Raw genomic sequence first — 25,416 nt, forward strand, 5'->3', positions numbered from 1 at the left:
GAATTCCGAAAGTGCCCGAAACTGAAATTTATGAGTACCTATGCGTATCTTATGTCGCCACGATTCTATAGACTACTAGCACGCAGAAAACAAACATCGTTTGATACACTTACAGCCACAAATAGCTCGTAGATGCGTCGGCGTGTGCGCTTCGTCTCGCGTGGAATGCTTGGCATTGTTGCGGCTCTCCTCGAGCCTACCGCAATGGTGCAGTCGGATCTCCAATGTGTTGAGCGAGCCGGGCGTAGCGGGAGGATGAATCTCACACTCACTCTCTTTCTCTCTCACACACAGTAGACGGCAGCGCTAAGTTTGATTATGATAAAAGTCTTCTTTACAAAATGACCTTGGTACCTTATATACTAAGGCTACCTTAGGTTTAACCAAAAATGGGGTTGAAAGGGTCAAATGGCTTTGTATTTACAATCTGGAAGTGCCATTGCACCCCGGTTTCTGAAACTAGAATAACTACTCATTACAAATGACGTTTATAGCCATAATCCGCAGCATTTCATAACTTGCAAAAGATAAGACTTTGGTACGAAACTTGAGTTATGTTGTGTTGTTGACCCAGCGGTCAACATTCCCCCCTTCCGCGTTCATGTCGTCCCCGACATGACCTGATTGTCGATGGCGATGTGGTTTTTGTTGTCGTTTTGTTGTTGGAAATAAAGTATAGACTATAGCCTTTGCAGTAGCTTGTCTTGTTCGTCCAATCCTAGTCTTCACATGATTCAGGAAAATCATAATTGATGACGAACTTTATGTCTTTCACATCCACGCTCCGAGCAGCAGCATCTGTTTGTGTCATTATAGGTCTACTGCCAGATCTAAATTCAAAAAGAACCCAATGTCGTTTAACCTGACTCTTATCATCATGGATAGATAAATCTCCATCCATGATTTGCTCCAGCAAATCTGTGAATTCGGAGTATTTGTGATTCTCAGAAACAACTTCTACAATCTGTAGAATTTGTGATCCTCTGATTACACTTATGTCTGCTCTTCTTCATTGGGGACTTCTTTGGTCCTGAGTTATTTTGTTGTTAGTGTTGTCTGCAGCTTTGTCATTGTAGGTCATTCTTCGACTCGCCATTGAGGAGAATTATGCTATGATCTGAAATTGGTGCTCCAATTCATTTTTCAATTGATTTGAGTAGCATTTCCTTATTGTTGATGTAGAAGGAATATGTACAAGAGGATGGTGATAGGTGTCTTTAGATTAGGGTCTAAAACCTGGATGACCAAAGGGAAAAAACCCAGTGGGAAAAAAATGCCTTTGGTATACGCTCTTATTGGAGTTGAGCAGTTGAACGTGAAGTACATGTTCATGAAAGGTGTGTGCTTGGGTGAAACACAAAAAGAGTGCCTGATGCAAGTGCCAATTATGGGACACTCTAAACACCATATTAGTGAATTTGGGAATTTCCCAATTCCCACATTCCAAATTAAGTTGAAGATTTGACCACATGGCCAAATCCTAGCCAAAGTTTTGAGATCATGGCTAGAAAGAGCTTTTCAAGTACTACCTTGGGAAGGAGTGGACCTTAACAAATAGTTTGAGATTTGTCCATATGGCCAAATCTTTAAGACATTGAGGATTCCCAAATCGGCTCTAAAGTCTCAAACTCTCTATTATGTTGTTTCTATATGCATATGAGAAATTTGTCAACAAAAGCATGCAATGTGAAAGAAGGAGATGATGGGTGTTTCGAGAAATAAATGTAGCACATGTGACATCAAAAGATGTCTCAATAGCTTCCACCTTTCCAAGAAGGGTTTTCGATGTAGAAGTTTCTCCACTCGTATCTCACTGTGCTCCGTACGTGAGTGTCTTTTGGACCTTCTCCTTCACTTCACCAGATTTAAGTAGTTAGACTTCGACTCTTTTGCTCAACTATACCAGCATGAGCGACACAACGTAAATATGCTCAACTCTTCCAGCTTGAGCAGTACCTAGAATAGCTAAGACGCTTAGACCACAGAGAATATTACTTGAAGCTTTGGGACTAACACCTCACTCATTTTGTGGCGTAGCTACTCGACTCTGACTTGTATGACTTGTCGGTTGCATGTTGACACTGCTTTGTGACAAGTTCTTCGGCTGTTGTAGTGGCTGCTGAGACATACTTCGTGAAGTTTCATCGTTTCCCTGTACCTTCTTCTCTTTGTAGTGCTCAGGCCTCTCGTCAGTCTTTTCTTCATGTGGATTATGGATTTTTTTATTTTTTCTTAATAATAAACAAAGAAAATCTTTTAAAAAACTCAACAAAAGAAAAATCATTCAAATAGAAATCTAAATGCTATGTACACTATACACATGTCCCTAGGGGCTCATATATGGATTTTGTCCCCACACTCCTCTGTAACACTACTATGAGGGCATATACTCTAAATTTCGTCAAAAAATTATCACAATAAAACGCAAAAATTCAATGCATCTCACAAAACATTTCCCTCTAATAGTCATAATGTTAGGTCCGCATTCAGAATGCCTCCCCCCTTCCTATTTGGAGTCATCCTTTACGACAGGGTATCGCAAAGGGTATGTGTTGTGCTTGGGCAAAAAGTTGTGCCTATGCAGGCCTTGTAATGTAGCCCTATTATGCATACACACTCAATGCATGGAAAAGATTTATGTTGTGCAAGATGTACGTATAAGCAATTTGCTTATTGGCATTTGTTGACGTTTGTTGTTCTTCTTTGGGACCCATTTCTTTGCGATTATTGGTTGTTTTGTTGCTGGCTCTCGTTTGGGAACCCATACTTGCCCGTGCTTCGTTTGTGTTTGAAGAGACTCCTTTGGGATCCACCTTTTTGTTGTGTGAGTCGACAGTGGTCTTTGCTTTAGCCCTTGTACGCTTGGTTGGTGACGGGATTCAGGCTTTGAAAGTTGGTACTGTGGTTGTTTTGGAATCCAAATGAATTCCTGACTTTTTTGTGCTTGAATCAACTTCTTTGGAGCCCAAACCTGAGTTGTGAAAGCTTGCGAATTTGTGATATTCTTACCCGTTCGTGCACGCTTTCCTTGCTTTTGTTTTGGTGTTGGATCTTGTGATTTGTCATTAGAGATCTTTGTCTTCTTGATCCATATCTGTTTTTGGCCAATCTGGCTTTTTAGTATCCAAATTTGTCGAGCTTTTTGGCTTTGACTTGTTGTCATGTTCTTTTGACCTGTCATGGTTGTTGCTGAAGGGGTTGGTGATAGTGATGGCCTGAGTTGATGATAGGGGATGTCGTAAGATTCATCACTATTGCTACTATTCTCAGCAAGGTTGACTTCTTGTACTTTCCGTTGATTTTTTGGCTGGTAGTGGAAAGTTACTGTCTGTTTGCTCGTGGGTGGTAGTTTCTTGGAGGACTTTTCTAGCCCATTGATTAGAGCATTGTTAGCTCGTTGCTCTGGTCGTATTCCTCCTAGCTGAGTCTTTGCATCCTTATTAGGAGCCATGTATGAGGATGATTGTGGTGGCTGTGTCTTCACGGAGGACTTTGGAATCCACTTTTGATGCACTTTATTCGTGTAGCGATGACATTGATTCCCGGGTCGTTGATCTTCTTGAAGCTCGAAGTGTTCTACAGAGTCATAGAACTCATCCTCTTCTTCATCTTTTGATTCTCCACATTTCCTTTTTTGCTCCTTATTTCGAGAGCTTGTTGATGTCTGGATTTCTTCGTTTTCCTGGATTACACTCACTGCAAAATAAGGAATGACATCATAGCCATTTTCATCACAAAACTTTGTTGTGGGAGCATCCTCCATGACGCACACGTCCAGAGTAGCCAAGATGTGTTCCCATCCAAAAGGCTCTAACTCTTCTTCAGGAAATGGTTCTGGGATATAGTCCATATCCTCTATAACCCGCTCTAGGATACATTCCTCATGTTTCAAGCTGCCACATTGTAAAGCTCCACACATCCACAGTACTTTAGGCTTACCTAACCAAGCTGGAAGTTCTGATCCTGCTACTGTGGCGGAATCAAACTCCTCAACCGGTGTTCTCGTCACATCCCTATAGCTATGGTCCCTCAAGTTTACCTTTGTTATGGTTTCCATATGTCTCAGGTATATATGGTCATAACCCCAATCTTGGACCATTTTCAATTGTCGCATGAATGGTCTTCCCAGAATGATTTCATAGTTGTTCTTCTTGCCAAAGTCAACAACAGCAAAAGTGTGTTCATATTCAATGCCACAAGAAGTAACAATTACTTTTTCTAGCAGTCCTAAGGGCTTTTCCTTGTGTCCGTCTGCAAGCTGCAGGGTCATTCGTGTGGATATCAAGGCAGGTTTTCCCCATTTTTTCCAAACCTCTTTGGTTGCAATGGCCACACCAGCTCCACTGTCAAGGATTGCCATGGTTTTTTCACCATTGAATTCCACAGGAAGGGTGGTGTTTCCATCTTCTCCCTCGTAATACTCGCCTACCTTGTTTAATGGCACTGGCCTAGTATTTAGTTGAGGCATTTCAAGCTCTTTGATGCCTTCCTCAATTTGAGTCATTGGGGTTTTTACACCAAATTTCTCTAGACATTTACCCACATTAGCCCACATGTTTGGTCTTATTCTGAGCAACTTGGCTAACATTATTGTACAGGTGATTGGGGTAGATAGAATATCTACTAGCCCCTTTGAATCGATGGCCTTGTTGGGAGACAGTCTCTTTGATGGGACTGCAACCACTTCTGACTTGGTCTCGTACTCTCCCATGTAGGACAGTAGTGTTCTTAGCGAATGGGGTTGACTATCCATAGATTGTACAGATCCTTTGTCGCCCCAACACGATTGCACGTCTAGATTCATTTGAGATCTAGTCTCAAATTCCTCTATTGGTGGTAGAAACACTCCTCGTTCATCACCAGTCTTGTCTACTCGTCTTCTTAGGTCATCGGCTTCATTGGCCTCTCTGACTTGTTTCCACAATTCATCAAGACCATCTATCTCTTTACAATCCTCAGGTATAGCTTGGTGAAATCCCTCGAAAGAGTTATCCGTGGTATTCAGTACTATCCTTGGTTCTAATGCTAGGTCTTTGAGTTTTGGTCTGTGCTCATGACTAGTATCTGGCTCTTTTAGTTCCTGGTTTGGTGGAATTACTTGTGTAGGCATGACACGGATCACATCCTCAGGTTTTCCACCTGGTGGTTCTAGTAAAGCTTTGGCTGTTTGAATCATTTTATGGCACATTTCAAATTTTTGCTTTTCTAGTTTCGCATAGGGATATGTCATCCACCTTTGTTCTTGGGTTTGGTTGTCTTTGAGCCTCGCATCATAGGCTTTCAAGAGGGCATCTAATGTCTCATTAACCTTCTCTGCCAACACAGATCCTCCTGAACTAGCACTTCTCGATTTCTCATCTGTGGATGGTTCTTCTAGAGGTTTAACCATCTGTGTAAGAGAAGGTGCCTCCTTTTCCTCGTGTTGTTTTATCTTCTCCTTAGCTTCGGTAAGCTTCTCAACTAGGGATTTTTGCTCTCGTTCCTTGCGTGATTTCATCCTAGTCTTTCTAGCTTTCCAACTATTTCGTTTGCTCTTGGTTTTCTCACTAGTGCGTCTGTCTTTGGTCCATCATTTGTCTTTGGACTCGTGTCACTTTCCATGTTCTTTGTCTCTGGATTCTCATCGGCTTCCTTTTGAGCTTGCGTTCTCGTAACCGCTTGAACTGGTACGACATTTTCATTTTCTGAGCTACTAGGTAGCTGAACAATCCCTGATACATTTGTCGTGATTTTCCTGAGTTGGTTTGGTTTTTTTGGGCAATCGGGGATCAAGTGAGTGATGCCACACTCAAGACAATAGGCATTTACTTCAGTGATCTCCGTATGAGGACATTGTTTGACCAAGTGGTTGTCACGACTTTTGTGACAATCTGTCTTTGGTTGAGGAGATTCTTTCAGCATTTCCTCTTGGCTATAAGCAAGCTTTGACCTAGATAAGCCGCTATTTGCAATGAATCGCAATGTCCTTTCGTCCATTTCATACCTTCTTTCTTTCGACTGAAACCCAGGAGTTGGAGGTTGTACCGGCCTCACTACTCCATGTGTTTCTCTCACATTTTGTTGCTCCGAAGGGTAGTACTCACTTTGGTTGCTATACCACATTGTAGCTGGTACTGGCGTTGGTTTATTTGATGCTTCCATCATTGGCATGTATCTCATGTCTACCGGCATTCTAGCACCTGGCAGCGGAGGTTGTTGTCCTAAGACAAGCTGTGGCCTTAAAACTCCTACCGGTCTTGGCGCATTCCCCGTAATGTATCTAGGTGGGTAGGTGCTTCTGGAACAGGTTGTACATACCTCTCCCTAGCATTTTCCATGCTATAATAGCACTCTTCCCCCGTATGGTTCGTCCATTTTCTCTCAATTTCACACCACTTTGGCTCTCCCGAATCAGACCTTACAAGAGGAATCAACCTCTTGACCAAGTCGTCGATAAGCTTTTCTTGATCAATAGGTGCCGTTGGCTTGGCAATGGACTCACTTATCTGTGAAACACTGTGCTGAGAGGATGTGTCATCTCCTTGACTCTTTAAGTCCTTTTCTTTGTATGCCTCACAGTTATCCACTAGATAAAGAGCTTCTTTGATCAACTCGTTTAGCGTCATCCTCATTATCATATGCAGATCCTTCTGAAGGCCCGTATGTCTCATTCCCTGGATAAAGATCAGCATCAGTTGTGCTTGCGTAGGTAATTCCGCTCTCGGACAGAGCTTAACATATCTCTTGAGTCGTAATGATGCTTTGCATACTGATTCATCCTCTTTCTGTTTGAATCTATGGATTTTCGAGACCGTGTTGTGAGCAATGCCTTTTGGCGATAATTCTTCAATAAACTCCTCAAACAGCTCATCTAGGGTCTCAAAATCCCATATTTCCATCGAGTCGAACCAAGTAGCTGCATCATCTTCTAGAGTCAATCCAAATCCTGCAAACTGTGTCGCAAAATCTGAAACTTCCTCTACTCTAATCACTCTTCTAAAAGCCGCTACATGATCTCTCGGATCTTCATCTCCGGAGTATTTTCTGTTTACCCATTTCTGGACTTGGGATGGTCTAACTCGTCGATTGTCTACAAGTCTAACCAGAGACTCTCCTAATCCTTCTCTCGTTATCGCTCTTGAAGGGAATCCTGGTGGCTCTCTTCTTGGAACTCCTATAGGAATTCTCGTGTTTGGTGGAGGCATTTGTGGTCCTTCATTGACCAAATATCCACCTCTTTCTAGTACAGTCTGTGGATTTGTGCTTTCTACAACTCTGTATTCTCGTCCATACTTGTCGACAACTATAGATCTCCATTGACAGTCGACTTCGTATGTGTAGACATATAAGAGCTTGTAATCCGTTATCTCTTCTAGGTATGGATCTGAGCACCTATAAAGATTGACCTCATCGTCGTCAATGTATCTATATAGTCCTTCACTCTCATGACCAATCATCCAAATTCTCTCAACATGATGGATCTTTATCAATTGCAAGTTTGGAAGATCCATTGTGGGAGGATATTCCTGTATTGTCGAGATCTCCAAGCTTGTGTAAGTTGCGTTTGAATCTAGGGTAGACATAATTTCTGGGCTTAAGAGCTTTTGCTTGGTTCAAGTAGACTTAGTCCACTGTGTTCAAGTTCTTTGGTTAGGGAAAAGTCGAAACTATGTCCAAAACCGCAACCGTTTCGTCACAATTCTCGCAAATTGTCGCTTCTAGACACCCCTGACTTCCGGATGAATTTTGAGGCCTCAAACGATGTTTTTTTCAAAGTTGAACTAAATGCTTTTCCAATCCGATACCGTTTGTGAAAGTTATGGCCAAAATAGTGAAATGCAGTTTAGAATGGTCAAAATGAGTCCAAATTCAATTTTGAAAAAAGATTTGGGATCTCTGTGACACTGTGAACACTCTTGTATGGTCAAAGTTACAGTTGGACCCTTAAACTAGCCTAGAGGCATCCTACGCGTAGTATGTCTGTATGCTCAGAATTTAACAAAATTTGGTCCAGAGACTCCCCTTAAGTCCAGCAACACAATGGTATGCTCATATTTTACTTTGGACCTAAAATTGGCCTTGAGACATCCTACGCGTAGGATGTCTTTTTGCTCAGAATGACTTGAAATTTTCACCCCAGCTTCTCCTTGATGTGCTGATCACAGCGGTGTGCTCATAGGTTGGTTTGGAGTCCTAAATCAAGCTGGAGACATCCTACGCGTAGGATGTCTTCTTGCTCTGTTTCAGCTCAAACTTGCACTGTAGCTTCCCCTTGATGTGCTAAACTCACAGCTCTTTTTACTTTTTGATTATGACACCTATAGGCTGGTCAAATGATCCAGAATCTGTTCCAAAAGCCTGATGTCTATCCTGATGAATTCCTAAGTCAAATCAACTCCAAATTGAACCAAATTTGCCTAGGAGGCTTATCTAAGGCTATATGACAGCATGGTATGGTCACAATAGAATTTTGGTTTCAGAATTATGCCTTAGACATCCTACGCGTAGGATGTCTAACTGCTCAAAAAACCCCCAAATTTGAACCACAGACTCTCCTTAAGGTGCTGATCACTGTGGTATGCTCAGAATTAAAATTGGAGTGCAAAATCACACATATGACATCCTACGCGTAGGATGTCTTTTTGGCCTGTTTGACCCCAGACTTGTCCCACAGCTTCCCCTTGATGTTAGTAACCCAGTGGTATGCTTAGATTTTGGTGTGGATTTCAAAAGTCCCAATTTTTAGCTATTCTTGCCTTTTTCAGTCAAAAGTGCTAAAGTCTGTTCAATCTTCCTTTCAATGACCCAAATGAGATGAAATTGATCACATGCACTCAATACAACATTTAGAACATGCCTTTGGAGTCATCCTATGGCTTGGTTTCAAAAATTATGCCTTGGACACAATTTAGGTAGGATGTTTGGCAATTCTCGTCTTTTGGCTTTGATCTATCAAAATTTGGTCAAATTTCCACTTTCCAGGTGAAAATAGGGTAAAACCTACCTTCTAAACACACTGGTAACCTCAGATTTTCAAAATTTCCACCAGATCACCCTGTAGACATCCTACGCGTAGGATGTCTACTACTGATTTTTTGAGACTGAAGTGTCCTTGATGCTTCCTTATGCTCTCAACAAGTGCAAGTATGCTTCACAATTGCAAAAACATGCAAAAATCACTCAATTTAAGCCTTTTCTGAAATTTTGCGTTTTCTGACTCCGCCTTTTGTCTTTTGGTCAACAAAAATAGGGAAAAACACTCAAGTTAATATGTTACTAGGGTAAAACCTACCCTCTGAACCCACTGGTGCACTCAAAATTTCAAATTTTGGTCTCCAGAACCCTGTTGAGACATCCTACGCGTAGGATGTCTATGTTTACAGAATTGCAGGTTTTCTTCACAGAACCCTTGCATATGCTGTTTTATATGCACAGCATCAATCAGTCGTACAAAAATATCCACAAAAGCTTGTTTAATGCATTTTTACCCTCAAAAGCACACTTTTCCATGATTTCAAATGCAATCAAGCACTTTAGCAAATAATTCAATGATGAATAGCTCTAGATCATAATCGGATCACTTACCTAAAGCTACTCCTACAAATCATATGGGGTTTTGAATCTATGAGTAGAAAAACGCTTCACTGTCACACACGGACTAGTAAACGCTTTTATCACCTCACAAATTACTCGACCACCAACAACTACTCTAATCCACAGATCCTAACTAAACCTATCTAGTCGCAGACCCTCGGCAAGACACACGCTTCCTGGCTATCCACTTGATCACGGAATATCCTCTTCCGGATCCACTTAAGAAAAATGCTTTCTTTAGCCGAAACTAAATCAAGCAACCATCACACGAGTGTTAGTAGGAAACCTACTTAGGTCCTTGTGTCCCCGACAGCGGCGCCAATGTTGGACGGGGGAGACTCACACACCCATGAAGTGCATGCAAACACTACCTAGATCAACATAATGTCAATCGAGGACACAGATGACACGATAGGCACACGAAGGAAATCTCTTAAGCTTGTCAGGCTGAGACCGTCCTACACATACAACACTCAGGAAGGCCAACTAAACCACAATCAAGAACCTCACTGCTCTCAACTACACCACCTAGCCACATACACACATACAAAAGGTAACTCACCTAATCATGCCAGATTCGTATGAAACTTAAGGAACACCATCCCCTCACTAGGAGACATCTGTCCCTAAGCTTCTACACTCAAAACCCTCACTCTAAACCCGTCTGCGGAAAACGCGTAGGATGACAGAGCTGAATTCCGAAAGTGCCCGAAACTGAAATTTATGAGTACCTATGCATAGCTTATGTCACCACGATTCTATAGACTACTAGCACGCAGAAAACAGACATCGTTTGATACACTTACGGCCACAAATAGCTCGTAGATGCGTCGGCATGTGCGCTTCGTCTCGCGTGGAATGCTTGGCATTGTCGCGTAGCTCTCCTCGAGCCTACCGCAATGGTGCAGTCGGATCTCCAATGTGTTGAGCGAGCCGGACGTGGCGGAAGGATGAATCTCACACTCACTCTCTTTCTCTTTCACACACAGTAGACGGCAGTGCTAAGTTTGATAATGATAAAAGTCTTCTTTACAAAATGACCTAGGTACCTTATATACTAAGGCTACCTCAGGTTTAACCAAAAATGGGGTTGAAAGGGTCAAATGGCTTTGTATTTACAATCTGGAAGTGCCATTTCACCCCGGCTTCTGAAACTAGAATAACTACTCATTACAAATGACGTTTATAGCCATAATCCGCAGCATTTCATAACTCGCAAAAGATAAGACTTTGGTACGAAACTTGAGTTATGTTGTGTTGTTGACCCAGCGGTCAACAGGCGGTCGTCATCTTATATGTGGATTAATAATGGCTATGGTACTCGCATTTACCTCCATGTGCAGACTTCTTGCCCTCCCACAGGCAATGGGTTTCAAGCTCACCCTACCCCACAGAGGAGCGCCCCTTGGCATTCGGAGGTGCAAGTCCTGGAGAGCAGCTAGGCTGCAGGTCATGACGGTGATAATCTCAAAAATCGTAAGTTAGCCAAATGACGGAAATTAGACTAATTATTTTCGTTACTTGAAGGGTCTTGTTTAAGTCCATCGATCTTTAATGCCAAGGTTCAACAAGGGCAAGTAAAACAAGTGATAAAATCACAAGGCCTGCCCGTTAGAAGACAGATGTATATATATGCACATGTACGTATATATATGTACGATATATATACGTTTCTATATCGTACGTATGCGTGCATATGTGGGTGCATATGTATGTTACGTATTTATATGCAAAACAAGAGGATTTTAAGAGGCAGAGCTAAAAGAAGAGGAATGGTTTGTTTTTTTTGTTGTGAAGAAGTTGACTCTAAGGAAAGTATTGTATCTAAAGCGAAGATGTCTATGTAATTTGGTTTGGTCGAATTAATGTCTAGGTAAGAATATATGGATTGCTGAGTGATCTAACCAAAAACAAAAATGAGTGGCGGTTATCGTTGTGGGAGGGCAGTTTTTGAGCCAAGCGTGATCTAAAGTTGAGTTGTAGATTGTGGTGATGTCTTGTATGGTTTGAGTGTAGCCTTTAGGCGCAAGAATGTTGGACAGTGCGTTGTAGTGAGATGCTTTTGTATCGACATGGATGTTAAAGTCCCCAAGGATGATACTTTGGGTGGTGTGAGCAGTTTGGTTGGTCAGAGGCTCTAGACATGCTATCAATTGGTGGGAGGTTGCTTTGGAAGATTTGTAAACAACAATAATTTGTAGTGTGGAATTTTTTGGCAAGGCAAATGTTGCTTCGATTATCTCAATACCTGGTGCGGATAATGATTTTGTGGATTGCAGTTCGAGGTTTGATTTATAGTATATTGACATCCCGTATCCGTTGTGGTGATGAATGTGTTTGAATATAGGTGCAAGGTGGTTTGTTTGATTATATTGTTTTGTTTCTTGAAAGCACAAGATATCTGATGAGCTGAAGGCTAAATCCTTTTTTATGTAGTTTGAGTGTTTTTGCATGGAGACAATGTTCAATGATTGGATAATGAGGTGCGTGTGTTTTTTTGTGGAAGGGCATGGGTAAATTGGTTGCCATTTTGCTTCTGCTTGAAGGCGTTGGAGTTCTTTGAGAACGGCGTTGTCAACTTTGATTTGGTTGGGCTGGATTGGGTTGAGGATGTGAAGGTTGGCAGGGTCTTTTACTCGAGATAAAGCGGTGTAGACCAATCCATGAGTTTTGATCCCTGAAGGATCGAAAGCAACTGCTACCATCGCCAGGCCTTGTGACCTGTGTATTGTGCGAGCATTTGCTGCTTGAATAGGGAGTTGTGTCCTAGAAACCATGTTTAGTGTGTTTTTTCCAACTTGAAAATCTTTTGTGGTTTGAAATATTGGTGTCCAGTTTGGCTCAATGGTTCCGCGGTATAATTGCTGGCAGGTGTAACGTTGCTTTGCACCTATGGTGGCATCAAAAAATGCTATCCATGCTATGCAGGCACCGCGCCCAGTTTCGACAATTTTGAGTGTTCCGTCAGCTCCATTGACCAAGCCATCTGAAATGTCAATGTTCCCTGCGCAGAGCTCGACTATCATTCCTGGCTTAAGCTCAAGAAGGGATGCCAATCCTGCTGTTTCTTGAGGATCGTTTGGGATGACGAGGTTTTTTTAGCATGTTTTGTGGCATTTGTCTCGTGAGTGGATGATATAAGACCCGCCAACCAAGTTGTTGTAGATGAGGTGATTGTGTTGGTTCTTGGATTGGTTTGTGAAGAAGAGGTACGGTGTCTTGAATATGTTCGTTGGTGGTTTGTTGAAGGTTGAGTTGATGTAAGCTAAATCTTCGTTACTTTGTGCACCAGTCCTGATGCGGTTGAGCAAAGCGACAAAATCTGTGTTTGTTTGGCGCATTGTTTGTTTGAGGTCATAAAATTTTGTGTGGGTGTGCCAAAATGAAGGCCTCAGTATCTCACAAAGATTTTGTGGCGAAGCAAAAATCCATTGATCACGCACGGGGCTTGCCTGGCAAAGGTCGCCGCAAAAGATAACGTCAAGGCCTCCGAATGGCTGATCGTGTCTATGTTTGATAGTACGCATTCTTGTGTCAATGATATCGAGTAACCTGCTCCCAATCAACGAAGCCTCGTCAAAGACGACTAGTTTCAGATTTTTATATTGTAGCTAGAGCTCTGCTAGAGTGTCGTTCGATAGGTTTGGATTGTGTTGTAGAATGAGGGGCAAGCGCAAAGCTGAATGAATTGTTGTGCCACCCAGATTATACGCAGCCTTTCCTGTGTAAGCCATGAGCAATGCTGTGGGACAGTCAATGTCATTCCCGACGGTTGTGTTGTAGTGTCGCATCAAACCTTGAATGATAATTTGGAGTGTGAATGTCTTGCCTGTGCCAGCACCTCCAGTCAAAAATAGGTGGATTGGTTGTGTCTCCTGCAAACGTTTTCTCAACATAATGTCATCAAATATTAAGCGTTGTTCGCAATTCAGTTTGTCGACCAGAGAATGGTACTCATCATTAGGAAGTAGAAGGGTTTTGGAGCTAACTCTAGAATGCGTTGCAGGAGGTCTTGAGCTTGGAAAATCTAGGCTCACCTCATATTCGAATGCCTCTTTACTGGTTCCTAAGGCTGAGCTGGACGGCAATGAACGTTCGTTGGTGCCGGGTACAGGCTCAATCGAGCAGAATTTTTGCTTGTTGTGAGTTATCTAAGAAATATTAAGCTCATATCTATCCCTCCATAGAGGCGTTGACTCCTCAAGTTGTTTCTCAGAACCTGTGAATGCCAAAAAGAGCAAGCAAACCTCATGGTAATGCCTTTCTGAGTCTTTCGTGGGGCTAAAATTCGTATATCTAACGATGCGTGGTTTCTTGTTTTTGTGGGGTTTTCCTCGTAGTTGAGAGTATTCGCTTGCAAACTCTGCAAGGCATAGGTGCTGTAGACTCATTGGGCGTGAACAGTATTTTGTCACGATGTCGTCGAAGAAGATGTTTTCGTCATCAGGATCGAGAGAGTCTAGCGTTGCTCTACGTTTTAACAGTAGTGTCCTTTGGTTTGCGTAATCTGCATTTACGAATACGAACTGCCTTGAAGCGTTGTGCAGTGGCAAAGAAAGAGCAATGTATGCAGCTTGTTGAGACGAAATCTCTTGAGCATTAATTAGAGCACTCCCAAGTTTTTTAAGCCTCTCCAATGTTTGAAGATTTTTTTGCTTGCAAGTGTCCATTGCATTTCGGAAGGCTTTGCTTAGTGTAGAGTCAGTTTTGGTCATATATGATGTGCAGTATGCAGCTACTCCATGGGCGTTGAAGATAAATTGGATATCAGTGTTGGCATCCCAGAGTGTAGACAACGTTTTGTTAAAGTTGTTTGTATAAATATCCTTGGGTTCTCGTTTCAACAAAAATGTTGGTTCTGTGATTTTGACTGAGAGTGACTCGATGTAAGTTCCTTCATCCATGGAGAGGTAGTCCATCCATTCGTTGAATGTCATGTGAGGAGAGTGACCAAGCTCTGCTAGTCTCTCATCATTTCTCTCCTTGTTTGCAATTAGCGCCCTCTTTTTTTCTTCACTCATCACAACAGGAAGCAAGATTACTGTCTCTCTTGAGGGAGCACGCGGAAAACCAAAACGACATGCTGTTTTTCTTTTCTTGCAAGCCTTGCGATGAGAGTGTGTTTGTGCTGCTCTCAATGTTTCATGCAACAAATCTTTGTTGGTTGAAATGTATTTATCCACAAAGGCTATGATATCGTCATCTGTTGCAGCACCAAAGGATGGTGCGTCCTTGATCCAAATCAACCCGTGATCGTGTTGGCTTCCTCTGTGTTGGAACTCAGTAACAAAAAAGTAGTCGGCGACTTTTCCCAAGATAGCACTATCTCGTTTTATCTCAAGTTTCATGGCTTTGAATCTATGAACATAATATCTTGTCGTTGCAAGTGGATCAGCTCGGACAAGCCCTCGAATGAATGCAGCATTGTTTGGGTAATCGTCCTCTTTAATTTGTGGGTTCAGTTTCTTGAGACAGGCTTGTAACGGATCCCATCTTTGCTTAGCACAGGAGAATGTCACAAAAAAAGTGGGGTGGCCTAGTTGTCTAATCATAGCAAAGATATTGTGTTTGAGCTTGTTTTTGTAGTCTATTGATGTGCGCAAATTTTCAAAGTCGTGGTAACCAATTTGTGAATTTAGAATTTGCTCAATGTTGGTGGTGGCCTGGACATCTTTTGCTTTGAGTTGTTTGTCTTGCAGTTTTCCTTTTCTAAGCCGCACCCATATAGATGACAGCACTTGAGAGATGATGATTTTCATTGTCTTGAAGAAAACATTTTCGATGTTGTTTGCAAACCTTTTTTTTTTTTCAGCTCCCATTGCGCAACTTTTTGGTATTGCTTCTTCGCGATGCCATGGTATTTCCTTTTATAGCCAAAGAAAAGCGATGGGAATGATAGCTCCTCACAAGCGTCGTCGTCAAATATGCTACGTGGACTATACCCTTCACAAGGCACCACACTCAAAGCTTGACCATTATGATCGACAACTTGTTGTCCAGAGTAGATGCTGTGTATGAGCGTGTCAGATTCTTCAACCTCTCCGTCTTCGTTATTGTTCCCATCAGCCACAACACAGTCAACGTTAAATGAGAATGTGGAAGACCATGTCTCATGCATGGAAGCTTGATGCTCAATGTATAGCGGTGTTTCCGAGAGAAGAGATAATGCCTCGACTATGCAGGCTGGACGGACAGATCCAGTTAAGTATGCATGGTTGTACTCTAAATTTCGCTTTATCTCAATCAGAATAGTTGCTCCATCATGCACAAAGCGAGGAAGGATTCTTTGCACTCTCGACAAGTTCGCCATGACATTCACAATGCTGCCTCGTAACCCGTATTGACCTTCATAGTTAAGTTCACGTATCTGTGCGAAAGGGATGCAAAGTGAAACCAAACGAATCTCCAATGAATTCAAGTTTTCAACAATAGCAATTTTAGGGTTGAAAGTCATTTCACCTTGCATACAAAAGCGTGGAACTATTTGTTTTGAGAGAGAATCTTTGCAAGGTTTGCAGACTTGGAGTGTTTGAAAATTATCCAAAGACATGTTTGGTCTCAATATTTTAAGCAAAGAGGTGGTAGGTCCATCCAATGGTTGTAAATTTTTCTGGAAGAGTAATGTATCACATGAGGCACATGGATGCATAGGTGTGTCGTTTATGGATTGAAAAAATTTCTTGTGTCTAAGCTTTTGTCGCCTTGCATTTGAAGAGGTGTGAGTTCGTGACGCGGAAGCATTGCACATGTTATATATTTTTCTTTTGATTTGATTCAAGGTGAGATTAGAACGCACCACAGCTTTGAAACGAGTAGCAATTTCTAGAGCTTTTAGTGTTGGGAAGTCTTTTATTAAGTCTTGTAAAATGCATGTATCGTTCTTTGACCACACACATCTGGTGTGCTTGTGCTTTTGTAGTGTTGCCGGTAGTGCAAGGAAACCATTGCTTGTGTCAAAGAGCATCAGATGGATGATTCTAGAAGAACTAGTTGCAGCAACACTACCAACTTGTTGACTCCTAGAGTAAGATTCTTCGTTAAAGAAATGCACAATACACAAGACACCAAACATTTGAGCCACAAGCGAGATCAAGTTAATGCTTAAAAGCTTTGAAGAGGTTCTGCTATTCAAACGCTCAAGCAAGATTTGTTGTAAATTTTGAGGACTAGTATGAACATCCCACACTTTTATCCAAGTGTTGTAAGTCTCCAAATCATTTTCTTTCAGCATGCAGAAGATTTTGTCAACAAGTGTTTGCTTCAATAACTCCAAAGAGCAGTCCACTTTTAGAATGGACAAAAGAGCCTTAAGCACATCATTGTTGAAACGGTGTTTTCCAAAAAAGGAGACATCAATACCGTACACGAGGTTGTTGAACCGAAAACAGAAACTGTCACTCAACATGCTTGCTCAAAATGTAAGCCAAACGATTAGTTTGCTATGGTTCGATGAGACTATACATAAGAGGAGGCTATCTTGTGAAAGGATTACAAAAGGCTTTTTTTTATAGAGAGCAGGTCTCGATAAAATTTTCACAAAAAAGGATTCAAAAATATGTAGAGTTTAGAGTATGTAATCAAGGACAGCAAAATGCTACTAATGTTGAGACTGGTAATCAACCAAACGACCTTGCTTATTGATAGTAAACTCTTCTATCTTCTTGACACTCATCAAAGATGATTTCAACTCCACCACATTACTATTGTAGAGATCAACAAAGGGAAGCGATAGACGCAAGACCTCGTCAACCAATTTTCCCTTCACGTCCACGTTAATGAAAGAACCCCCTTGTAAAGTGATCTTGGCTTGCAAGCTAGGCTCCTTCAAAATAATAGAGTTCTTTTGACAAGAAAAGCAATATGGCTTTGAGGTTTGTCTACTCACGAAATTTCCTTTGCAAGCCTCACAAATATACTCAACACCAACATTGTTGACATTCACAATCTCCAAGGTTCCAAAAACCTATAGCATTAAAAAAGAACAATAAGATCAATCTCAAAAGAGTTTCATTTAAACTCCATTCTTAACTCACCTTTTTCCCAAAACCCAAAGCTGCGATTTGTTTCTTCAATGCATCTTTTAAGCTAACCTCCATAGGTTGAGGCAAAGCACACAGTATTGTAGAATCCACAATTGATAAAGTGTTGGAGCGTTGCTTGAAGATATTGATATTGCGTGCCACACAACCATAAAACCCGTGCTCATTGACACAATTAACCATGTGATGGTAGTCAACTCGTCGAGATGGCACAAACAGGAGCTGAAACAGAATTTTGTGTTGAAAGCACATAAAAATTCAAAACTCAAGATTTTCAAGAATCTGAAATAAATTTATCGTGGCTCGATCAGATGACGCAGGACCATCGCTTATCATCAAACGAGCGCTACTAGAACCATCAGTTTTGGCTGTAGTCACAATTCTCACAACAATAAATGCAATTGTCACCACACTGTCCACAGTTGTAGTCTCTTTCAAAGAAAGCAAATCAGAAATTCTATGCTCAAGAAACAAAACCAAATCACATTCAAATGGTTCCCCCTTGATAGCAATAGTTGTTGCGTCAGAATGCAAAGCTAACTGAAAGGTTCCACCATCATTGTGAACCCTTTGCTTTATGGATGCACCTTCTATGCACACAAAGTCTCCAACCCCAAAAGACTCAACAAATTGTGAGATGTAACTTTCCCCCACAACAAATGTTATTGTATGCCTAGCTTCTTGATCAACTAAATCAGCCTTCAAAAATCTAGGATAGGCAGCATTTTCGATTTTGTAAGTTCCATACTTGCATAAAACCTTGCCCAAAAACGCAAAGCGAAAATTTATCAGCTCTAATAGCTCTGAAATGAGGAAGGCTGGAGGGCCTTTAGGAGCAAGAGCGAGCTGAGAACCAAATGTTTCAGCAATAGGTTCAGGTTTTGACATAGGATGATATTCAAGAGAGCGAGAAGGCAAGGTTTCAAGAGATTTCTTTAAGATTTTACCTGCTCACAGAAAACAGCAATATGATTTACACACCACATAAACAAGCTGAATACTCAAAACCACATTTAATAACATACTTCTTGCATGTGTATAAGCCTTTTTCAATGCTTTTGCTTTCGGACTCAGTTTCTTAAGAGGGGACTACACTTTTGATTCCGACAGTGGGCTTGAGAGCAAATTTGTTGAGCTAGTTTCAACATGCTCTTGTGACTCAATACAAGTGTCTACATAAAAACAATTTCAAGAATCAAGGATTAAGAATTCAAGTTATTTCATCAAACCATGTCAAAAAACATACCCTTCTCAACCTCAATATCCATTCCTTCCATATGGCTTTGACAGTTTCAACTCTTGTCTGCAAGTAAATAGAGGTTCAAGGCAATGTTGTGCCAACGGAGAAAGACAAAAGATGGAAGAGATAAGCTATAGAAGTATGCACAAGGGGCCAAGACCAAAACTTGAGCTAGAGAATATGGAGACAACAGCTAACGTATGGGAAAGATGAAGAGCATGGAAAGCTTCAGCTTACTGGAAGATGGGAAAAATGTGTGGGACAGAGGTTCAGGGGTTTCTAGAGCATGAGAGAGTTAATAGGGAGTAAACTCTTGAGACAGAATAACAAACTTTTCACAAGGGATAGCAATATATATATCTATATATATATATATATATATAGAGAGAGAGAGAGAGAGAGAGGCATACATAAAGAGGTTTAATTATCAGAGAAACAAATGAGGGAAGCAAGGAGTGGGCATTAAAGGACTATAGATATTCATGTGTGTGTGTGTGTGTGTGTGTGTGTGTGTGTGTGTGTGTGTGTGTGTGTGTGTGATAGGAGAGAGAGTGAGAGAGAGGGGCACGTATGTGGAGACCAAATGATGAGACATAAATGAGGGAAGCAAGGACTGGGCCTTAAAGAATCAAAATTATACCTTTTACAAGGTATCAATAAAATATTTATAAAAGATCACAATAAAGCAGCAAACTTATGATTCGGACAACTCAACTCATAAAGCACCCAATCGAATTTAACTAATTGGCCGTTTTTTTAAAATAAAAATACATTCAAAAGATAGTGAATATTTGGAAACTCAATCTGGATGTTACACTGTCAAAATGGAGCCAATAATTCCACAAAAAAATCCCAACAAAATTAAACAATCATGAATTGAACCTGGCCGTCACACAGTCAAAACAGAATCAATAATTCCACAAAAGAATCAATAATTTCACTCAGAATTCCTGAATATTTTCTATTGCTACAAGAAACAATCAAGACCCAATCTGGTGTCGATTTCCTTCAAGGAATTATTGCACCAAAAACTTATACTCAAATGCTTGGACCAAACCCCCAATTTGATAATATGCCACCTGCGCATGAAAAACTCAGCAACAATGCAGAATACAAAGTAATTTGGACGACAAAACCTCCTCACCTCCTACTTCTAATGCCAGTACTGCACCTGCACCAGAGAGAGCCTGACAATTGCATGGACAGACAATGCAAAGGCCTTCAAGAGATACCATCCATGAAAGCAGTATGAGCACTCTAGCAATTGAAATAGCACAATCGAAAGCGGCATGAAAGCCAAATCATACCAGTATATGAGGCATAATCGAACGCACTTGAGTGCAATCCCAATTGCCACTAAACCTTAGAAAACCCATTAAGCTCGTGTCGCTTAAGGCTAAAACAGCCCACGCATCGAAGTGAACCACACATGTGCCAATGAAAGCATGACACGAAGGCAAACAGCGTTCTCAATCACGAGTCTAAATCTGAAGCAGAGATTGCACACAGGCAGCAAGCACGAATGTCGTTCAACTACGAATAAACAAGTCATTTGGAAGACACACCTAGTGCAAAAAACCCAACATTCCTTTCAAAACACCCAGCAATGAGTCGACACCATGGACACACCGCACAACCTGCAACAGCCAACTGTTAACCGCAGATATGCTCACCAAAATGCAGGGATGAACATCACCATTGATACAACCCCTCCCCCCCAACAAAATCAAAGGATTGAATGATGCACAGCTTGGAGACTATTCTCGTAGTCTTTGCAGATTCGAACACCGCAAATGGTACAAGGCATGCGAGGAAACTGTTTCGCCACTGCAGGTCAAAACCATGAGGCTGTTAGGTGCGAGCAAACAACTTTCAAAACAGAAAACCAGAGCAAAAACCCAGAAAATCACTCAACAATGAATTGACACGATGTTCGGGCAGGGGATTGACATGCAACAGGTTGAACACAACATCCAAAGAATGCCTCCCGCAGCAGTAAAACTACTTATTCTTCTACTTCTTACTCATTGTTTTTACCTTCCTGTCTCTAGTATTCCTCTCTAAGCCAGCACCCATACAGATCACCACGACATACCAACGGCCAAAGTCCTACCTTCAAGCCCTCACGGACTGCAAGCAACCCAAAAAACCGTACCTGTGCCGATCTGCAAGCAGAAGTGTTCTCGGCAGCTATCGCCATGTTCCCTCGAGACAGGTGACAGTGACAGTTGTGTCTCCAACTCAGCAAGATAGCGAAAGGAGTCTCCTACGCATTGGGAGTTGCCTCTCCCCTTGCATCAGCATGCTCAACAGCAAAACTCGAGACCATTCCGATCAGCTTCGAAGGCGCGAAGGCAGTAAAACCCAAAGATCCAACATGGCTTATGAAGAGCTTTCACTTGCTTGAACGAGTCCCACGGCGCAAAAGCCCCCACACCAAACTGCTGCAGAGATGGCGGTTGCTGCTGTGTTTTCAAAGGAGATGGCACTCGAACCAAAGCACGAGCAGACACCACTTAACTGGCTTCTGTACACACGATACAGCAGCATGAACACGGAGGCTGGAGCGAAGTTAGGGGCTTCTACAGTCACCGTTAGCGCTCTGGACCGGAATGAAAGGACGAGCAGAGACGAGTTGGCGCTCTGGACCGCAATGAAAGGACGAGCAGAACGAAGACACTGTAGAAATGAAACAGGAGCATGAAGGCGAAGCTCGCCATGCCGCTGGTACATGGAGGAGCAACATAGAGACCAACCTTCCCATGGTCCTGGCACATGAGGAGGCTACGTCGCTCTCTCCAGAGCACACAACCGCAGACCGATCCAGCGCGCAGAGAGAGAGAGAGAGAGAGAGAGAGAGAGAGAGAGAGAGAGAGAGAGAGAGAGAGAGAGAGAGAGAGAGAGGGGAGAGGGAGAGGGAGAAAGAAGCCTCAACCTTGGCTGCATGTCGTCCACCAGGCAACCCCGTAAACCCTACGATCCAGCACGCAGAGAGAGAGAGAGAGAGAGAGAGAGAGAGAGAGAGAGAGGGAGAGAGAAGCCTCGACCTCGGCTGCGTGTCGTCCATCAGGCAACCCCGTAAACCCTAAACATCCCCCAAGCAATCCTAACACCCCGCAACCAATCCTAAGCACAGAGAGAGGGAGAGCGAGAGCGAGAGGGAGAGGTCTCCCTGTTCGGCATGGCGGGGCAACACACCACCACAGCAGCACCAAAACCAAGAAAGACCTACCGTGCAAAATCAATAACTAAACATATACCCTACTCCTACGCAACCCTAGCCCTCTTAAGAGCCCTAAAGATTTCACCTAACGATAAGGATCCTAAGACTCTTCTTAAAAGCCTCACCTTCCATTTCAACCACTCAAAATCCACGGACCCATATCTTCCCACTTATCCCCGACATTAAATAATCCTCACTCATTACTCTCCAGAACTAGGCCAAGCCCTTAATAAAAAGATCATCATTAATAAATTTCTCAACCAATAGAAATTTTTTCCCACTGACAACACCCAAAATTATTTTTACTTAGCACAAAAAGTAGAACCATCACTAAGGCCTTATGCCCTTTGGGCAGGCCAAAAAATACTAGGCACGACGGTAAGAAAAATTTAGCACAAAGGAATGTAAAGATTCATGTCATTTTTCCTATCTTTAGGTAGTTTTTTCTCATAAACTTGACGTGTTTTTCTCTTTTTCTTTTGTTTATAATGCTCTTTCCATGGAGAGCTTGGGTTTCCTTCCCTCCTTATGTCTCTTTAAGCAAGGACCTTGTTTTTTAAGACTCTATTGTTATTAAGTTTTACTCCAGAGTGTATGAAAGTTGGGGTTAGTATTTGCAAAAAACTTGGGGTTCGGTGTAATCTAAACTAGCTAAAATTGCAAAATCCTAGCTAAATTTCAAGCTTTCCTTCAAGAAAACCAACAAAATCTTGCAAGTTCTAGCATAAATATTGAATAATGCTTCAAATTTTGACCAATCAAACCAAAAGAGTTTTAACTATGTTTGCCCTTATTATTTCTTTGTTTCTACAGCTAAGAGAAAGTTTGGCAAGCTCTAGTGTATGGGTGTTTGTGTGTAAGACCTACAAGTAAAGTGAAGAGTAATGTAAGGCTTGTGTCACACTAGGACAGGCATGGAGGTGATTTTTGAGCTTGAGGGAATGTCAAATGGGTGGTCTTACCACTTGAGCCAGCTTTCAAAAAGTGTGGTGAATTGCAAAAGTGGCTGCGGGAGCATTTTCATGGGTTTTGAACACTCTGTCAGCTAGCATCAAACACTCTGTGCGCTACCATTTCCAATTTGTTGATGATTAAGGGCAACTTTCTTTTGTTAAACCTATTGTGACACTAGACTTGGGCACCCACCTCACTATGACAAGGGCCTAATAGGGCTCAAAGCCACAAAGGCCGTTGGCTTCTCTCTCTCTCTCTCTCTCTCTCTCTCTCTCTCTCTCTCTCTCTCTCTCTCTCTCTCTCTCTCTCTCTCTCTCTCACCTCACTATGACAAGGGACTAATAGGGCTCAAAGCCACAAAGGCCGTTGGCCTCTCTCTCTCTCTCTCTCTCTCTCTCTCTCTCTCTCTCTCTCTCTCTCTCTCTCTCTCTCACTCTCTCTCTCTCTCACACACACACACACACACACACACACACACACACACACACACACACATTTTTATGTTAATGCTAGTTGTAGCAGTTGTCAATAATGCTTTCAAGCTTTAAGTGGTACTGCAGGTGTGAGGGATACCCTTAAAAGGCTGCAACTTTTGTTGTTGAGGACTCACAAACACAAGGAGCCAAGGGTAGGGATTGAGGGGCCCACATTGGACTAAGGATGACCATGTTGGCAATGAAATACCTCCACCACACTAGTGGGAGTGCTCAAAAAGTAACATTAGCCATCAGCGAATGACCCCCACCGTCAATCCCATTCGAAAAAGCCCGTGCCAAATAGTGCAGAGGCTGACCCTCCGCACTATAGTGTGGAGGACTCACCATGGTCACTTGGGATGAGCTTGTATGCTGCCATATAGTGATGAGGATGGTGAGTCTCCCAGAGGTGTGGGAGATGTATAAAAAGATGGATAACTTGCTAGAAATCAAGAAAAATGATGATAGTTTACCTACAACTTTGTTGATTTTCTCTCAAAGCACCTCCATCTTAGAGCTATGCTCACGCATTATGAGTGTGCCATGATCATAGTGGGAGCTCGACTTGTCCAATGTCTCCTTAATGCAAGAACATTAGAATTTGGAGAGAGATTTTTTATTTAGAGTAGTCGATGATGAAGGATCTCACCTTGCCTTTTATGCAATTCCGAATATATTGGTCTACTTTGCAGAGTCATTAGAAGAGGGTTTCAAAACAATAGTGCAAAACAAACTCTTGTAGATCATAGGAATGCAAAATGGAAAGCATCTTCTTGCGCCACGTTCAAAAACTCGCGCGCCCCGCCTACTTGCGGGCCTCTCGCTCTTACCACCTCACTCTGTATGTGTTTGTGTGTGTGTGTGCATCTTTATACATTTTTCCATGACACACACACGATCGACACTCAATCACACGATTGACACTTTCTGTCTTTGGCCCCTTTAAACTACTCTTGGTACATTTAACCCTTTTTGCACGCGCACGCACACACACACACACACACACACAGATTACATAAAAGCACATGACTAAAGAGACATATTTTTAAAAAAAAACCAGTTTACATTATTGCCAAAAAGGCTCAGGAACATATCTGCAAAGCACTCTACGTTGTGCTATTTCAACAGGATCAAGATATTGCGCTGGAGCTCTACAAACTTCTCTTAAATCTAGTTTTTGAACCCAGCTCAAGTAAACCTTGTAATGACGAATCAACCCAAGCTCTTGCTTTAAGAGCATGAGCCTAATGTTGGAAAAAAAATAGGGATCAAGCAACTTGATGTAAATCGTGTCCAACTCTTCATCTACATATGATCCCCAAACAGTGTAGTTTTTCTCAATCACTTCCCATGCCCATTGCCATCCCCATTCAGCAGGTAACAAATTTTCTTCAAAAGCATCAACAATAATAAAAAATTACACTTGGAAAAATATTCACAATTTCGTGGGCCATTTAATTGGCTGCAAGAAAAGAAGACAACATTAGTACTCAAAGCCTAAAATGAGAGAGAGAGAGAGAGAGAGAGAGAGAGAGAGAGAGAGAGAGAGACAGAGATGATCAACATGGCCACTTAAACACTTTAAAATAGTATAAGCGCAATACGAACACTTCAATTACTAATTGTCATGCCAAAAAGTGTCAAGAGGTTCATTAGGTCAAAGTCTTTACAACAACCTCAAATTTTTGTTTACAACGACTCATATTCTACTCTATAATTGGACGGATGAGGATCACTCCAATATACCGCATTGATAAACTTTACAATTAGTTTCAAAATTTCAAACTCTTCATCCGAAATGTAAGATTTGTGATTGTGATATATCTTTCGCAACTGAATATCACAACCACAAACATTGACATAATAAATATCAACCATATGTAGTTCTTGTAGGACTCTCATCAATTTTAT

At 41.8% G+C, this 25,416-nt stretch overlaps 2 protein-coding genes across 3 annotated transcripts; both read right to left on the reverse strand.

The window, feature by feature from the left end:
• Positions 1 to 13,184: 13,184 nt before the first annotated feature.
• Positions 13,185 to 15,332, reverse strand: LOC147422739 (uncharacterized). The gene is made up of 2 exons (XM_086503087.1): positions 13,821 to 15,332; positions 13,185 to 13,724 (listed from the first exon to the last, which is right to left on the reverse strand). The coding sequence occupies exons 1-2, from the start codon at positions 15,330 to 15,332 to the stop codon at positions 13,185 to 13,187; spliced, it is 2,052 nt and encodes a 683-aa protein (XP_086359213.1).
• A 1,809-nt stretch (positions 15,333 to 17,141) lies between these two features.
• LOC147422740 (uncharacterized) lies at positions 17,142 to 20,676 on the reverse strand. Of its 2 annotated transcripts, none has more exons than XM_086503151.1 (3): positions 17,911 to 17,948; positions 17,607 to 17,835; positions 17,142 to 17,536 (listed from the first exon to the last, which is right to left on the reverse strand). In XM_086503151.1, the coding sequence occupies exons 1-3, from the start codon at positions 17,946 to 17,948 to the stop codon at positions 17,171 to 17,173; spliced, it is 633 nt and encodes a 210-aa protein (XP_086359277.1). In that variant the 3' UTR covers positions 17,142 to 17,170. The 2 variants fall into 2 exon arrangements, with proteins under 2 accessions (XP_086359277.1, XP_086359276.1); XM_086503150.1 differs by lacking the exons at positions 17,142 to 17,536; positions 17,607 to 17,835 and adding exons at positions 18,638 to 18,784; positions 20,418 to 20,676 and having other exon boundaries at positions 17,871 to 18,559.
• Positions 20,677 to 25,416: the final 4,740 nt, after the last annotated feature.

The sequence above is a fragment of the Adiantum capillus-veneris genome, chromosome 27 (genome assembly GCF_014529385.1).
Source record: "Adiantum capillus-veneris isolate H3 chromosome 27, ASM1452938v2, whole genome shotgun sequence".
Classification (NCBI taxonomy): domain Eukaryota; kingdom Viridiplantae; phylum Streptophyta; class Polypodiopsida; order Polypodiales; family Pteridaceae; genus Adiantum; species Adiantum capillus-veneris.

What these genes read in the sequence shown, in the direction of transcription:
- LOC147422740 (XM_086503151.1), bottom strand. Translation starts at nt 17,948, where the DNA reads ATGATAAGCGATGGTCCTGCGTCATCTGATCGAGCCAC. An exon ending in GCGTCATCTGATCGAGCCAC is followed by an intron (nt 17,836 to 17,910) that starts GATAAATTTATT and finishes AATTCTGTTTCA; the next exon opens with GCTCCTGTTTGTGCCATCTC. An exon ending in CTTTGGGTTTTGGGAAAAAG is followed by an intron (nt 17,537 to 17,606) that starts GTGAGTTAAGAA and finishes TTAATGCTATAG; the next exon opens with GTTTTTGGAACCTTGGAGAT.
- LOC147422739 (XM_086503087.1), bottom strand. Translation starts at nt 15,332, where the DNA reads ATGAAAATCATCATCTCTCAAGTGCTGTCATCTATATGGGTGCGGCTT. An exon ending in CAGAAAGGCATTACCATGAG is followed by an intron (nt 13,725 to 13,820) that starts GTTTGCTTGCTC and finishes AATATTTCTTAG; the next exon opens with ATAACTCACAACAAGCAAAA.